The sequence below is a fragment of the Solanum lycopersicum genome, chromosome 8 (genome assembly GCF_036512215.1).
Source record: "Solanum lycopersicum chromosome 8, SLM_r2.1".
In the NCBI taxonomy this organism is placed as follows: domain Eukaryota; kingdom Viridiplantae; phylum Streptophyta; class Magnoliopsida; order Solanales; family Solanaceae; genus Solanum; species Solanum lycopersicum.
In genome coordinates, this window is record NC_090807.1 from 59,603,629 (window position 1) to 59,620,163 (window position 16,535).

The following is a 16,535-nucleotide window of genomic DNA, read 5'->3' on the forward strand; positions in this document are numbered from 1 at the left end:
ACTGCTACAACTTCCACACTCACTTCTGCACAAACAGTCACTGGAAACACATCAGTGATTGATCACAATCACCCTTATTATCAGAAGCATTCATGCTTCTGATGCTCCTGGTATGACTATCGTGAATAATCCCTTTGATGGAACAGGTTATCAAGGATGGAAGAGATCTGTTCTTATAGCCTTGTCAGCTAAAAACAAGCTGAGATTTATCACCGGAACACAATCAATCCCAGCTGATGGTTCTCCAGATTTGCAGGCTTGGAATAGATGCAGTGACATGGTGACCTTGTGAATCTTGAATTCATTATCAAAGGAGATCGCAGACAGTGTGATCTACTCAAAAACTGTGAGAGAGCTATGGATAAGCTTGGAACACAGATTTGGGCAGTCCAATGGTGCAAAATTGTATCACCTGCAGAAGGAACTCAGCATGTTAATTCAAGGCACATCCAACATTGTAGGATACTTCACCAAGTTGAAAAGACTATGGGATGAACTAGATTCTCTAAATACTAATGTCAAGTTTAATTGTGTGTGCATGTGTGAAGGAAAACAAAAGTTACAGAAATCTTTGGAAGATGAGAGACTCATCCAATTCCTTATGGGATTGAATGACACTTATTCACAAGCTAGGGGTGATATATTGATGATTAATCCTTTACCAGATATTAATTTTGCATATTCTCTGATGCTGCAGGATGAAAATCAAAGAGAATCTTATGTCAATTCTACTATCAATCCTGATTCTTTAGCTTTTATGGTTGGAAATTCATATCAAAATAGAGTCTCTAAGCAGGGACAGAGATTTATGGATTCTTCAAACAAATCTGGAAATGCATACCCTAGATCTGCTCCTGCTACATCTCAACAATCACAGGCATTTCAAAGACAGAATCAGTATCCAAGACCCAAAGTCAAGAAAGCAAAATATGACCCCAATGTAACCTGCACTTATTGTGGGAAAACTGGACATGTGGAACTTAATTGTTTCGGACGAATTGGATTTCCAGAAAATTTTCAGTTTACACATGAGAAAGGTTTCAACAATCAGGTAAAGGGAAATGGAGATCAAATTAGGGGAAATGGAGTCATGACTATGGAAGACATAGAGAACAAACAGAACTTTGGAATGGACACTTCAAATCAAAACTACTCCCAGGAATAATACAATCAGTTTGTGAAAATGTTCAAACACATGAAGATGGAAGAGGGTATCAACTCAGGGATGGAGATCAATGCTAATGCAGTGGCTGGTACGATTGTTAAATATCTTGGTTCATGCTTTTCTGTGACTAATTCAAGCACCTGGATCATAGATTCAGGTGCTTCTGAGCATATGTGTTTTGATTCAACCTTTTTCAAATTATTATCCTCTCTTACTCCTCCCTTGACTATTAATCTTCCTAATTGTCAAACTATTCTTGTCACTCACATTGGAACTGTATCTCTATTTTCTAATCTTGTTTTAGAAAATGTCTTATATGTTCCCAGTTTCAAATATAATCTTATGTCTGTACATAAGTTTTGCAGTCAATTTTCTTACACACTATTTTTCACTCTTAATCATTGTGTGTTGCAGGGCCTTTCAATGAGGAGGTCTCAAGTTTTTGGTAAAGTTTCAGAAGGTCTATATCTGCTCAAGCCTAAAGTGAAAGAGTCTGTTTTCAATTCTAGCAAGAACAAAGCTATTTTACATTCGACAGTTTCTACTAGTTCTTCAGTTTCTTTACCTAGTTTCAGTAATCCTAATTGTAGTAGTACTACTTCTAATGTAAAGTTATGGCACATTAGGTTGGGCCATTTACCTTTCTCATCAATGAGGAATATCAGTTTCATTTTCATTCCTTCTAATTCTGATTGTTTCTGTGACATTTGTCCCAAAGCAAAGCAGTCCAGACCACCTTTCCCAATCAGTAATATATCAACTAAGTCAAGATTTGATCTTATTCATATAGATACTTGGGGACCCTACAAAGTTGTTACACATGATAATTATAAATATTTTCTTACTATAGTGGATGATTTTAGTAGAGGGACATGGACTTACCTCTTGAGCACCAAAAGCAATGTTTTTTCGGTTTTACAAAATTTTCTTTATATGATAGAAAGACAATTCAATCATAAAGTGAAGAGGATCATATCAGATAATGCAATGGAATTGGGGAAAAGTAATGCAACCATCAATTTTTTTCAATTCACAAGGTATCATCCATGAAACATCATGTGTTTCCACCCCTCAACAAAATGGAGTTGTTGGAAGGAAGCATTGACATTTACTTGAAATGGCTAGAGCACTGCTGTTTCAAGCTCAGATTCCTTTAGCCTACTAGGGGGAGTACATTCTTACTGCAACTTTCCTAATAAACAGATTACCTTCTAGAGTATTTCATGGAATCACACCTTATCAAATACTTCACGGAAAAGCACCAAATTATGATGGTTTAAAGTGCATTGGATGCTTATGTTATGCTGGCACTATTTCTCATGGAAGGGGCAAGTTTGAACCAAGAGCTAAGGCTTGTTTTCCTTGGATATCCCTCAAATAAAAAGGGATACAAAGTCCTCGAATTGGATAGCCAAAGAATAATCATATCAAGAGATGTCTCTTTCTTTGAAACTATTTTCCCCTTCATTGTTACTTCTCCTATTTCTACTTCTATTTTTTCCTAATCCTGCTACTCCCTATTCTAGTGTCAATGATTCTACTTGTGATGTTCCAGTTCCTAACATTTCTTCTCCAGATTCTCTCCCTTCAGACTCTCCAATTTCTGCATCTCCACTTCAAAACTGTTCTTCTCTTAAATCATCCTTTATACCTGATTCTAATTTACCCACTACTTTTCTTCCTTTAAGAAGATCAGAAAGATCAAATAAAGGAATTAAACCAGTTCATCTTCAAGATTATTTTTGCAACAATATGTTTCTTAGTCCCGTCTCTGAATTTTGTTTTGCTGCACCAATCCCCTCTACTGGTCTATCTCATACTGAGATTTCAACATCTAATCAATTCTTCTTGGAGTCAGTTTATCAAATCACAGAACCTAACAGTTACTATCAAGCTTCTCTTCATCCAGGTTGGTCAAAGGCTATGCAAGAGGAGATAGCAGCTTTAAAAACAAATCACACGTGGGATGTTGTTCCTCTTCCCTCGAATAGAAAGGCATTGCCTTGCAAGTGGGTATACAAGGTAAAACATCGTGCAGATGGTTCTATTGAGCGCCTAAAAGCCAGATTGGTTATTCGAGGAGACATTCAGCGAGAGGGTATTGATTTCAATGGAACTTTTTCCCCCGTGGTTAAAATGACAACGATCAGGTGTCTTTTATCGATTGCAGCTAAGAAACAATGACCTATATCACAATTTGATGTCAATAACGCATTTTTGCAAGGAGATTTACAAGAGGAGGTATACATGAAATTCCCTCCTGGTTTGGCTCCACCTGATTCTACTATGGTTTATCGTCTTCGCAAGTCCTTATATGGTCTCAAGCAAGCTTCCCGGCAGTAGTATGCCAAACTTGCTGGTGCTTTGCAATTCAAGGGGTATAATGCATCACTGAATGATTACTCTTTATTTTTTAAACATACAGGTGATTTGGTTTCTATTGTTGCTGTATATGTCGATGACATTCTCATTACAGGAAATGACGTGATAGAAATTCAACGTCTCAAAGATTTCTTACATGTTGAGTTCAAAATCAAAGATTTTGGTTTGCTTCATTATTTCCTAGGAATGGAAATTCTGCGCGATGAAAATGGGATAATAATCAGTCAAAGGAAATATATCTTAGATCTTCTTGCGGAGTTTGACATTTCTCATCTGCACTCCGTGTCTTCCCCGATGGATCCATCTTGCAAATTAACTGCAGATTCAGGAAAGCTTATGTCAGATCCAACAATTTATCGGCACCTCATTGGAAAGCTTAATTATTTGACACACACACGTCCAGATCTATGCTATGCCATTTTGAGCCTCAATCAATTTATGCAACAACCTTCTGAAAAATATTTTACAGTTGCTTTAAGAGTTCTTTGTTACCTGAAAGGTTCACCTAATCAAGGCATTTTTTTCATAGCTTCTCATTCTTTCACCATCTCTGCCTTTTGCGATGCAGATTGGGCGTCCTATCCCGACTCTCGTCAGTCGATAAGTGGGTTCTTTATTTGTTTGGGAGGTTCTCCAATATCCTGGAAGTCGAAAAAAACAAGCTTCCATTTCTTTATCATCCGCGGAAGCTGAGTATCGCTCAATGTGTCGATTAGTTGCCGAGCTGACTTGGTTAACTCGCCTTCTTGCTGATCTCTCTGTTCCTCCTTTGTTGCCGATCCCTATTCGTCCAGATAGTCAAGCGGCCATTCATATAGCCAAAAACCTAGTGTTTCATGAGAACGAAACACGTGAAGCTTGACTGTCATTTTGTCTGGCAACAGTATCTTTCCGGGCTCATTTCTCTTCAATTTGTTCCCTCCAAGGATCAACTTGCTGATCTGGTCCTGCTCATCATAGAATTCTTAACAAGATGGGTGTCGTTTCCCTACCCTCCATCTTGAGGGGATGTTGAAATTACAGATAAGATGAAGGATATGAAGAAACAGGAACATGGTCTGAATTTTGACTCATTAGTACGTGGCAATCATCAAGACCTATCAAGGAATATGTTTAATCTCAGCCACACATGTAAGAGATCAAATCCCAACCATCCATCTTATAAGACCTAGAAGTATCTACAAGGTCACGTGAGAAACACAAAAAGGAATAAAAGTTTGTTTTAGAGGTTACATAGACAACCAATAGGATTTAGACAAATATATTTGTATTTAGAATGATTTTAATTCTTTTAATTAGTTGTGCAGTATTTAAATACATGTATGTTGTACTGAGAAATACACAAGCAATTCTTCTTCAATCTTCCATTGTTCTTCAATTTTTTCTTCACAGCCTATGGTTTTCTTCGGTTCTCATCTGAATTTCTCCTGATTTTCTCTGTGAGAAAACCTTTGTGCTTTGATTTGATTGTGAAAATGAATTTTTGACATACCTTGAATATATTGAAATCTCAACCGAGCTATAGATTTGCGTTTGATGACAGGAATTAGTCAGATCAGGTGTTGATGATAGAGATTGTACCGGATTCAATGGAGCTCAGATCAGAAGGTTACAATATTGATGATTCAGCCTGAAAAGGCAAGCGTAAGAGAGGAGAAATCAAAAACAAAAAGAAGTGGTTTGTTTTCCTTAATTTTAATTTAGGGTTTAGTTTACATTTTTTTTTTCATTTTTGGTGTGAGAAAAGAAAAAAAATCATGAAATGTTTGTTTTTTGAAAGCTTGATGAATTGATTTTCTATTTTCACTTCATTACAGATGAAAAATCTATCTACGGAAAAAAAGGATAGGTTTTTCATCTGCAATGAAGTGAAAACAGAAAATCAAATCATCAAGCATTCAAAAAAACAAACATTTCATGATTTTTTATTCTTTTCTCACACCAAAAATCAAAAAAGTTAAATGTAAACTAAACCCTAAATTAAAATTAAGGAAAACAAATCACTTCTTCTTGTTTTGATTTCTCCTCTCTTACGCTTGCCTTTTCAGGCTGAATCATCAACACCACAACCTTCTGGTCTGAGCTCCATTGAATTTAGGTACAATCTCTATCATCAACACCCGATCTGACTAATTCCTGTCATTATACGCAAATCTATAGCTCGGTTGAAATTTTGATACATTAAAGGTATATTGAAAATTCATTTTCACAATCGAATCAAAGCACAAAGTTTTTTTTCACAAGGAAATTAGGAGAAATGCATATGAGAATCAAAAAAAATCATAGATTCGAGCACTTTAAATAATTGTTTTGCTTTATTGTTTAATTTGTACTTTAATTAATTACTAATTTTCATAATTGTTTGTTGTGTAATGCACAAATAAAACAAAAATTTTAAGCCAAATTCAATCATCATTTCAATTATGTGTACTTTTTGTAGATAACTGCAAGAGTTTATGGTAAGATTCTTTATTATGTGGTGTTTCTTGAATCATTTTCCTTCAGCTCTACACTTGGAGGGAGGGGATGTCATAGATAATATTTTTCATATTTTTAGAGCGAAAAGAACATGTCATGTGATAAATTTTATATATATTATTGACTTCTTAAACTAATATTATAATTAAGTCTTATTTGTATAATAAAATATATTTATTACTTTTGACTTGTCAAACATGAAAGTTTTTAATGGATTTCGTGCAAAGCCAACTTCAAGTCTCCAATCATATAGATGGCCTTGAATGAATCTTTCTCTCTATCGCAACTTTGTCTCAAATTGAGGCGTAATTATTATGGTTAACTCCAGAGAACTTTTTGTGATAAACAACCTAATAACTTAATGAAATATATTAACTGAACATCCACGTTATCTAGCATTTTTCAAACTAAAAATAGTTGAGCACATATAATATAATATTTCTGAATCTGTCACTGAGTTAACCAAATGCTTCAATTTCTTCAACTTTCAATAACACAGATATGTCAGATCTCTATGAAGAAATTGAGTCTCAACTTTTGTTAATTAGAACATAGATGGACTGCAGCGCCTCCAAGACCTATTTACAAGGCTGACTCTAGGGTTAGAAAATGAGGTATCTATCTTAGGTCTCGAAATTTGATTTGTCGAGTTTTAAAGCAATAAATGGAATTTATTATAGTTTTGCTTTAGAAAAATTATTTTGTTGTTTCATTTCAATTTGTTTGTCTTATTTATTATTTTTAGTCTGTTTTAAAAAAGAAAAAAAAGAATATTTTTTTTTGGCTAACTCTTTAATTTTTAACTTTGCATATTGAATGTTTAAAATCATGTGATTTAAGTGACATTTGAGTATCTTTTACATATCTTTAGTTTAACACTACAAGATTCAAAACATATTTTTTACTTTCCTAATGATCAATGATAATTCATATGATTAAATCTAAAGTTAGGAGAGAATGAGATTTTTGAAGTGTTAAGTATATTTGAGTCCTAAATAAAACAAAGTAATATTTGAACGCAATTATCAATACTTAAGTGACTATTTAGGGAACTAACTCCTATTCATAATATACATAGTTAATGTATACTTCCTCTATCCCATTTTATTTGAGTTAGTTTGACTTGACACAAAATCTAAAAAAGAAAGAAAGACTTCTAAAAGTTGTGGTCCAATTAAATGAATGATATCAATTTGTGTGTAATATATAAATGTGTCACTCTTTTTGAAAAAAAACTGACTAAAAATGAAAGTAAGTCACATAAATTGCGACAGAGAAAGTAATTATTTTTCAAATACACTCTACCAAACAACTAGAGAGTATAACTCGTGTACCAAATTCAATCAACTATTGTAAACGATGGAGATGGTGGAAGTCAGTTCTGATTTTATCTGAAAATAATATCTTTATTCTTGTTTTTCTTAAAGATCACTGATTTAGACATCTTTATCTATATGGATTTGAGTCTTTTTCCCCCTAATAATAAAGAGTCTTTCTTTTAGTATTTTTTTTTATGGATGGTGCATAATTGTTCTCTTTCTTTTTTCATGTTTCTTTATAAATTATGTATAGAAATTTGTTTGTTTGTTCAAACGCCTCTTATGATATAAAAAGGCAGAATAAAGAAAGAAATAAATTTCCTAAACCTTTTTCTTGCATCTAAAATTTGTTTGTATGAATTCATATTGAAGATAACTAGAAAAATTAAACGATTTTCTAAGTTAATATTACCCTACTTCTTATTCGTTTTAAATGATTTTCTAATCAATATTATCCTATTTTTTATTTGTATAATGTATATCATCATTTTTCGATTGCAGGTACCACATGAAGAAAATTAAGAAGTCCAGATGGACAACCATAAAGATGGGTGTTAAACCTACCCTCTCTCGGATATTGAGTGGGTCAATCATTTCCAACTTTGATATGAAGGTATGGGGGAGATCAAAGGGAAGTATGTTAGTCAAATAGAGGGCTCTCACGGGGATGTAGTCCACGACTTTAGCCTTAAGCTAGGTTGAGTTGTAGTTCTTGTATTGGGCGAAGCGAAGCGTTAAATAGCGTCGTTTAGTGGCGTGCAAGGAGTATTCGTCTTGTTGCTGGTAGGTGCGACTATGTGAGTTGACAACAATACACTGCGGTATGTGTGAGTCAAGATTTTACTTAGTGATTTGAAGGAGCAATTTGAATTACTGCAGATTGGTTTCCTCCCATTTACCCCCGCTGATGCCTATTTCCTACCATTGAAGAAAATAGAGAAAACTGTTAATTCCACCCACGTCGTAAACGGATGCCCTACCTGATCCATTTCAAGTCTAGCCAGAGGTTTTCGAGCCTTGTTACGGACTAAAGTCCTAAAGAAAAGCGACCCCAATCCCTCCCCAGCCCAGTTCAAAGGTCTTCCCGCCCTTTTGGGGGCAAAGTCAAGTTCGTTACGGTCAGCAAATCAGCCCCACATCGTATCGATAGCGATTCTTACACATTTACATGTTAAGTAAGAATCTTTGTTAGAATTTGGAATTGTTTACTCATGCTAACTGTTGGAATAGTTTATTTTCTTTGAATAATTGCATAAGCCAGAAAAGTGTATTCCTCTGCCACTACACTAAACAAATCACCTCATCATCTGTAGTTAATTGTGTATACTTCGTGAAATGGTTTGCCAGGAACAACAAGATTGAGCAAGTAAGAATTAACACTTTAGTTCTATTTCTATTGTTGATGATCATAGTAGCCCTTTTATCATTCTGTATAAATGAGTTTTTTTATTTTTACATATAGTAGCCCTTGTCAAACATATTTTTTTTTGACTTTTTTTTGTTTTAATGACTAATTTATAATTATTATTTTGATAATCAAATTTATTTATGTTTCACTAATATTCTTGTAAAACTTATCATAGATGACCAAATTTTTTCTTCGAATACGAAATTAAATTACAATACACACAAAAAAAATAGTTTAATTTTTTTTCTTTAAACTAAGGAATGAATGAAAAAACAAAATAAGAATAAGAAAATCAAATAATTATAATAAAAGAAGTCAAAAAATAATTTATGTATGAAAAAAATTAAAATATACCTTGAACTTTGATAAAAGAATCATATATACCCCTAAATAATTTTTTTTAAAAAAATTAGAAGTAACAAATATAAATTTAAAACTAATTTTTCAAAAAAAAATTAGAAGTATATGTGAGCCATTTTGTAACGGCAGGGGTATATGTGAGCCGTTTGTATAACGGTAAGAGCATATATGAGCCACTTTTATAATGAGGGGTATATCAGCTCTAAATGACAAAGTTGAGGAGTATATAAGACCCTTTTCCCTTCTTTTTATCTAATAGTTTTCAGTTCTTATCTATGGCGTGTGGTAGAGCAATTTGATAGCTCACAAGTCTCGTAACCTTGAGGTCACGGAAACTGCAGTTACTTTTTTATCCTCATTTTGTAGTCATATTCCTTTGTACATGACATGTTTTATAACATTTCATTACAAAATTTCCTCTTGGATACATCCCTCCCTTTATGAATCATGCTCATAATTATGTATTGACATATTGAGGAATGTATCCAACACAACAGAAGAGTAGAAACCAATGTATCCAACAATAGAGAAATGTATTTGACACGACATAATGAGTAGAGATCAATGTATCTGACAATGGAGGAGGAGTGTATCTGACACAACAGAGTAGAGACTATGTACTCGACAAATCCAACACAATTAAATCTTAAGTAAAGTCTCATTTGCAATGTATCGCACAACCGAGAAATGCATCTGAGAGTAATGAAAATTTTAAAATTATTGTAATTATGAAGACTTTCGAAATAGTATGTAATTAGCACCATATAAAATTTTTCTGTTTTATACAAATTTTAAAGAACATTTTACATTATGCCTGACATGTTGGGCCCATGCACAACTCTAGTCTTAAAATATTTGTCAAGTTTTGTTTTCGAGTATAATTTTTTGTCAATATTTTAAGATAATTTTTTTTAGAAAATCATATTTATGAAAAAAAATATAATTTATAGTATTTTTCTCACCGTTTTAAATAGCTAACTCCTCATTTAAAATATTGAATTAACTTAATTCAGTTAGCTTCAATAAATAATCAAATTCGCTCTCAAAAATCACATGGTAACAAATATACTCTTATATAAAAACTACATAGTATTTCTTTTTATTTTGGTTATCTTTTATCTACTCAAATTATTTATGTTCATTTTGTATATTTATCTTATATGTATTTTCTATTATTCCAAATTTTATAAGAGATTAGCGGATATTATGTTTTCCTCGCACGTGCCTACAACATTATCAGGCGGATTTTACGCTCCAATTTTGGATCATATCGCACGTGCATTTTAATTCGAATTTTATCGAGCTGTGAAAATCAATATTAACACCACTATTCTCGAAGACAGTTTTAGGACTTGTCTTGAGGTTGAATATCAAAAAAATATTTAGAGATTCATGTTATGAGGTTTAATACTGTGCTATTTACGTCATTAAATGTTTATTATAAATCTTAAATATGTCTAACAACAAAATTATGTATCAAATCTTTTATTAATATTATTGACACTCGTAAATCCTCATAAATGAATCAAGCTTCATACTGTTTTTCATCTATAGATATAAATTTTTTTGAAGTAACTCAAATAATAAGTTATAGTATTGTTTATTTACTTGATATTGTTAAGGTAAATCACTTAACATTTCTTTATAAAATATATAATTGAATTTACATCTTTACTTATCATTGATCATCACATTTTACTTAATGTCTCAAAATTATCATATATTTACCTATTTCTCTATTTGAAAATAATTTGACATTATCCAAAAAAAAAAAAGATTGTTCTAATTATAATATCGACAAAGTTTATTGATTATTTTCTGTTGAGAAAATAGTTCAAAATATATTTGAACTTTGATTAAAATTAAAGATATATACATTTCCATGTAGATATTATAAATATGACATCATCATAAATAGTAACTTGTCAAACTTGACACTTGTATACTTTTAAAATATACCATTAAATAATTTTTAAAAATAATAAATATGATTCAAAATTTAAAATTATTACAATAATTTCAAATAAAATTTAAATATATTTCAAACTTTCCCCCTTCCCTTTAATGAGTTAAATTGTATAACATGATTGATTATAATTTTTTTTTTTTTTTTTGTTAAAATTGTATTATTGGATTTAGCTGTTTAATCAAAACCATGCTACTGACCAAGGAAAAATAAAACAAAAGGTTGTTTATACAAAGTTGCAGACATATAAATAAATGAAACTGAGTATACACAACACTTAAAGTCATCTCTTCCATTTCCAAGGTCCAAAACCTTCCATCTACAGTGATCAATCAAGATAATTCTCTGCTTCACCAAAGCGGTGTTGCTTGGATTCTCCAAAAATGTCGCCACACCCATGGCGGATCCTCTAAAAATACACTGGTTTTTGGAAAATCTGACACATACACTTGAAGAGTTCGAACACTCTAGCACCCAAGTGCAAGATATTTCCTGCTCTTTAGCCAGAACTGAAGTCTTCCTTAACTTAAAACACATTGCAAGTTCCAAAAGCACTTCATCAGTCCAAGGATCCATGCTTAGTAGACATCAAGCTATCTCTTCAGCAAATATGATTTCAAAAATGACTTGAACTTCCTCTTTGGGGATGTTAGGCTGATCATCCAACAGTTGCTGAAGTGCAGCTAAATCATCAGTTGCACTAGGCTGTAAAGCAAATGCTGAAATTGCTGATATGACCGACAATTTCAGACGGTACTCTGATTGGTGCATCTCATAAAGAAGTTGTAGCCCATCCAAGCAATCAGCAATGCTAGGCTTCATCCCGACGTGTTGCTGTAGCTGTTTCACATTCTTCTGAACGGATCCCCCTTTTATGAGCTGTCTACCATCACGAACCATCTTATCAAGCGACAACACAACCACATGAAACTTTTCCATAGTTTCATTCATTGAAAGCAAGATATTTTGTAGAGAATTCATCTGTTTCAGCAAGACAGCTTCCTGAATGGCTTCAACACATGTCAAAGCACCATAGTTCTTAGAATCCTGAAGAATCTGTAACCTCTGAATGATGGAAGAAGCATTGTTGAATTGAGATAGTAATCGAGATTGTAGCTCATTCCACTTCTCCATCTCTTCCTTCACTTTCCTGAATCTCTGCTGATACTTTTTAATTATAACGTCCATCTCCAATTTACCCAAACCTAACCGGAGTTGGCCGGAGAAAGAGAGGTAGCGAGGGGAATTAGTGGTTGTTAGTGAAAAGTGGGATCATCTTAATTAGGACAAAATATGTTTCGCCACATCATCAAACACGTGATAGGTTTTAATCAAAATATGTAAATGTTTTTTTTATTATTATAAAAAAAAATTGCAAATCATTTTGAATGTGTTGTTTGCCAATTTTGAAGCGATAGAAAATAAAATTGTAATCACAAATAAAATATAAAAAAATAACTTTATTGATAAATAGCAAATAGCGCGGGTACAAATATAATTATGCTCCTCTCTTAATTCTTTTCTCATAAATTATTTATTCGTGATTTGAAAATCATATTTTTTGAATTAGGAAGATTTTGATTTAATCTCTTGATTTGATATGTCTTTTAAAGAAATTTAATAGCCTAAAATATAAAGAGTTTAGAATTGAACAATCTCCAAAAATTCTAATTAAAATTTAACACATATAGACTTAACTCAAATTTAATGAATTTTGTAGAGTCTCACAAAATTTGAATGTTTCCATATGAGCATCTAATGAGGACATTTGGCAATTCTTTTGCCATTTATATTTTATTATATTATAACATTGCATTATTTTGTCACACCTAACACAAGCTATTGTCTTTATGTTTACACAGAAAAAGGGACTCTACCGACATATGAATATACTCATTTTGAGTTTTGACACATGAAAACCACAAAAGTTGATTTTGGGCTTATTCTCAGTGGGACCTGTGATTACATCATCTGTTTTAATATATTTTATAAAAAAATAATAATTAATTTTAATATATGTATGACATATTTATGATTGAGGTGATAAATGAGTTATTCATACGGAATTTAAGTAAAATAAAATGAGTTAAACCAACAAATGAGTCACGATAACTGATTTTTTGTTAGTTAAATATTTTAACGAAAAATAATAGGTTAGTTTGGTTATATAACTTAACTCAAATCGATTTCAACTTTCAATTAAACTAAATTGAAATGGATTGTATAACTAAATAACCAAGTCATTATATATTTTCAAACTTAAATAAATGAATTAATCATACTTTCACGAGCTAATTATATTATTTATATTCAAGACTATAGAATTTTAAATAATATATTTATACTTTTTTGTTTATCCTCATACACAACACATAATTTGAGTAATAAAAAAACTTTTTATCTCAAAGTTTTTCATATATAATTTAATTAAATATTATTATGAAACGGAGAAAAAAAAAGATAAGTTGTGTACTTTAAGCCTATTTTAAATTAGTCGCTCAAAAAGAAAAGATAAGTTTTAAACAGAAACGAGAAGATAGAGTGATTGGTGAATTGTGTGATGATTAACCTTGAAAAAAGATTCTTTAGTTTCAATTTCGTGAAAAGAAGAATTGAGGGAGCGTGGATTGAGGTCCGTGGTGAGGAAGAGGGGGTGGGAAGTGACGTGGTTGGGTGGGTGAGATAACATGGGTCGTAGGTGGAGGGTGGTTGCCACTGGTAGAGGCGGGTATGGTGAGTGGTGGGTATGGAGTATTAGAGTTAGAAAAAATTACTATTGATGAAACGTGACAACTTTTTGAGGAGGGGTGTGCATCAGTCGGTTCTGTTCGATTTTATGTATTATCGGTTTGGTTTATCAATTTTTGATTTTTAAATATGTTATTCCAGTAACAAATCAATAAGATATTATTTAGCGATTTTTGATTTATTTGTTTTTGATTATTATCGATTCAATTTTTGATTTATCCGATAAGAAAGTGTCCGTAAGATAGTATATGCCTTCTCACTTCTCTAAATGTTTTGATATAGTGAAACAAGAAAGAAAATAAGAAATTGCATCAACAAGAGAAATATAGTGTGAAGGCTATAATAGATGTTATGTTACCACCAAAACATAGCATGAAATTTTATACGTTAACAAAATTACGAATCTTCACAAACTTGCAAATGCTATAACCTACAATTACAGACTAAAACTAAAATAAAATAGTCCATTAAAACTAAAACTAAAATTAAAATCAAATAGCTATAAATATGAACCCCTTACTTAAATCTTTAGGTTTTGATTAACAGTAAAAACTAGCAAAACGACCTAGTGTGAAGTTGATAAAGTACTAATAATTTGATATATTTATAGTATCTAATCATATATTAAATTATTAATATTTAATAATTAGGAAGAGTAAAATAATCGTCTTATTGAGTTATCGGTAATAGTAAAATTGATACCGGACCACTAATTCAATAATTTTTTTATAAACTTATTAGAAATTCAATAATAATAACACAATAACATTTTTTTCGATTCGATTTATCGATCATTCAATTTTTGCACACCTCTAATTTACATAGAATATTATAGACTCAAAAGATTTATATAGAATCTTATCATATAAATAAGTACTACTTACTCCGTCTAAACAATAATTGCTTACTATACTATTTTGGAATGTCTAAAACTATTTATCCTTAGTTCCTAATCTAACCTTATCATTAATTATCGTCATTTTCCTATTACATTTTTCAAGAGATTATATTACTTTTGCTAGTCACTTATTTTAAAATTTTTATCTTTACTTGTTACTTTTGATATATAAATTTTATTTTCATGTTTTACCCTCAATATTAAATACTTACTTATTTTTTAAGACATTATTTCATGGAGGACAATTTAGTAAAAAAGTTTATATTATTAATTATTTTTTTAATAGTAACACGAACTCAATGGTTGACAAGTAAAATTAAACAGAGAAAATAATAAAATTATATTTTTATTTATAATTTTTAGTAAGTGTGTGAAATTAATAATGGATGAATATTATTGATAAGATAGCAGTACTACAAGTTTGTTCATTCAACCCTCTCTCTTCTTTAACCAGTGATGCCTCGTAGTTTCTCCGTTTATTTTATTTTATGTTTATTTGATTAATTTTTAAAGTTAATGTAGATTATATTAATTTATATTTTAAATTAAAAATAATTTTGATATTTAAAAAATTATATGAAAAATATTATAAATTATAATTTTTTTTTATATCGATATAATGAAAAATCACATCATAAAATTTTGATCAAAATTTTATAATTTAATTCTTAAAAAGAAAATTATGAAAATTAAAAATATACGAAAATAATATTAAATAATTACCAACAATACTTTTTAGCAAGTTGTTTATGCCACCTAGGTGGAGTATTTGATGCATTTAGTAAATGCATTTCTTGATATTAGTGTCCATTTCATCTGTCCCAAAAATTCTCTAATATAATTTTATGCAACTCTTGATTTCCTAATTATTAAATTTTTTCAGCTGAAGATATTATTCTCATTTCATAATAACTGATTTTTTTATTTTATAAGATTTATAAGAAACTATAAATAAAATAATTAATTTATTAATTTATCATTTATTAATATTAATGAATTCAAAATAATTTATGGGCATAAAAAAGGTATACATACTTTAAAATGAGTGAGAGCAAGAGTACAAATGAATAAGTAAGTATATAATGAACTCTTTGGAAAGTTCAAAAGTTTTGGAAGAGAAATCATGGAAACATTAAACATGATGATGATATTAATTATAAGGGTAAAATAGAAAAAAATTAATTCATTTTATCATAATTTAGTAAGTGATCAAATAATTTGGGATAAATATTTTTAGAAAAATGATCCAATAATATGAGAGAAATCGAGTATTTATTATTTCTTTTCATAAAGAATAATCTGGTTTGATTTAATACGAAGTTTAAGAAAACAAAGAAAACTTTTGATCATGTGATCTTAAGTTAAAGTTATGTAAAATGTACAAAGTTGCTCTTTAATCTTGTGACCTTAAACATGCCACGTAAAAAATTGTTAAAAAAAAAAATGTTATTCTTTTTGAAATAAACTAAAAAGGAAAGAAATTATTCTTTTTAAAATGGAAAAACTTTATCTATCTTTACTTGTTCATTATATTAAAAATAATTATCTACCAATACTTATTCAGTTTGAAAATGAAGAGATTATTTACACTTTTTTATTTATTTTGTTGATTTTTTAACCGTATTAAATATATTAGACATTTCTCAAAACGTTTAAAATTTATATATTCAAAATATTACCCTTATAATATGTCAAGATAATAATAAATAACTAATGTTGAACAAAATAAGTACTTTTTCTTCGAAAAATATAAAAATATTCTTTTCGTCCATTTTTACTTGCCTAATCTCAATTAGACTGTTTTTTCTTCT

General features: G+C 30.6%; 1 protein-coding gene and 2 long non-coding RNA genes across 3 annotated transcripts; 1 reads left to right on the top strand and 2 right to left on the bottom strand.

Moving 5' to 3' along the window:
- Positions 1-3,635: 3,635 nt before the first annotated feature.
- On the bottom strand, positions 3,636-4,181 carry LOC109120959 (uncharacterized). The gene is made up of 2 exons (XR_002028383.3): positions 4,040-4,181; positions 3,636-3,863 (listed from the first exon to the last, which is right to left on the bottom strand). It is a non-coding gene; the product is annotated as an uncharacterized lncRNA (long non-coding RNA).
- Positions 4,182-6,523: 2,342 nt separating this feature from the next.
- LOC138337795 (uncharacterized) lies at positions 6,524-8,755 on the top strand. The gene is made up of 2 exons (XR_011211241.1): positions 6,524-6,639; positions 7,846-8,755. It is a non-coding gene; the product is annotated as an uncharacterized lncRNA (long non-coding RNA).
- A 2,911-nt stretch (positions 8,756-11,666) lies between these two features.
- Positions 11,667-12,266, bottom strand: LOC101266057 (uncharacterized protein At5g43822-like). Its single transcript, XM_004245386.3, has one exon. The coding sequence runs from the start codon at positions 12,264-12,266 to the stop codon at positions 11,667-11,669; it is 600 nt and encodes a 199-aa protein (XP_004245434.1).
- Positions 12,267-16,535: the final 4,269 nt, after the last annotated feature.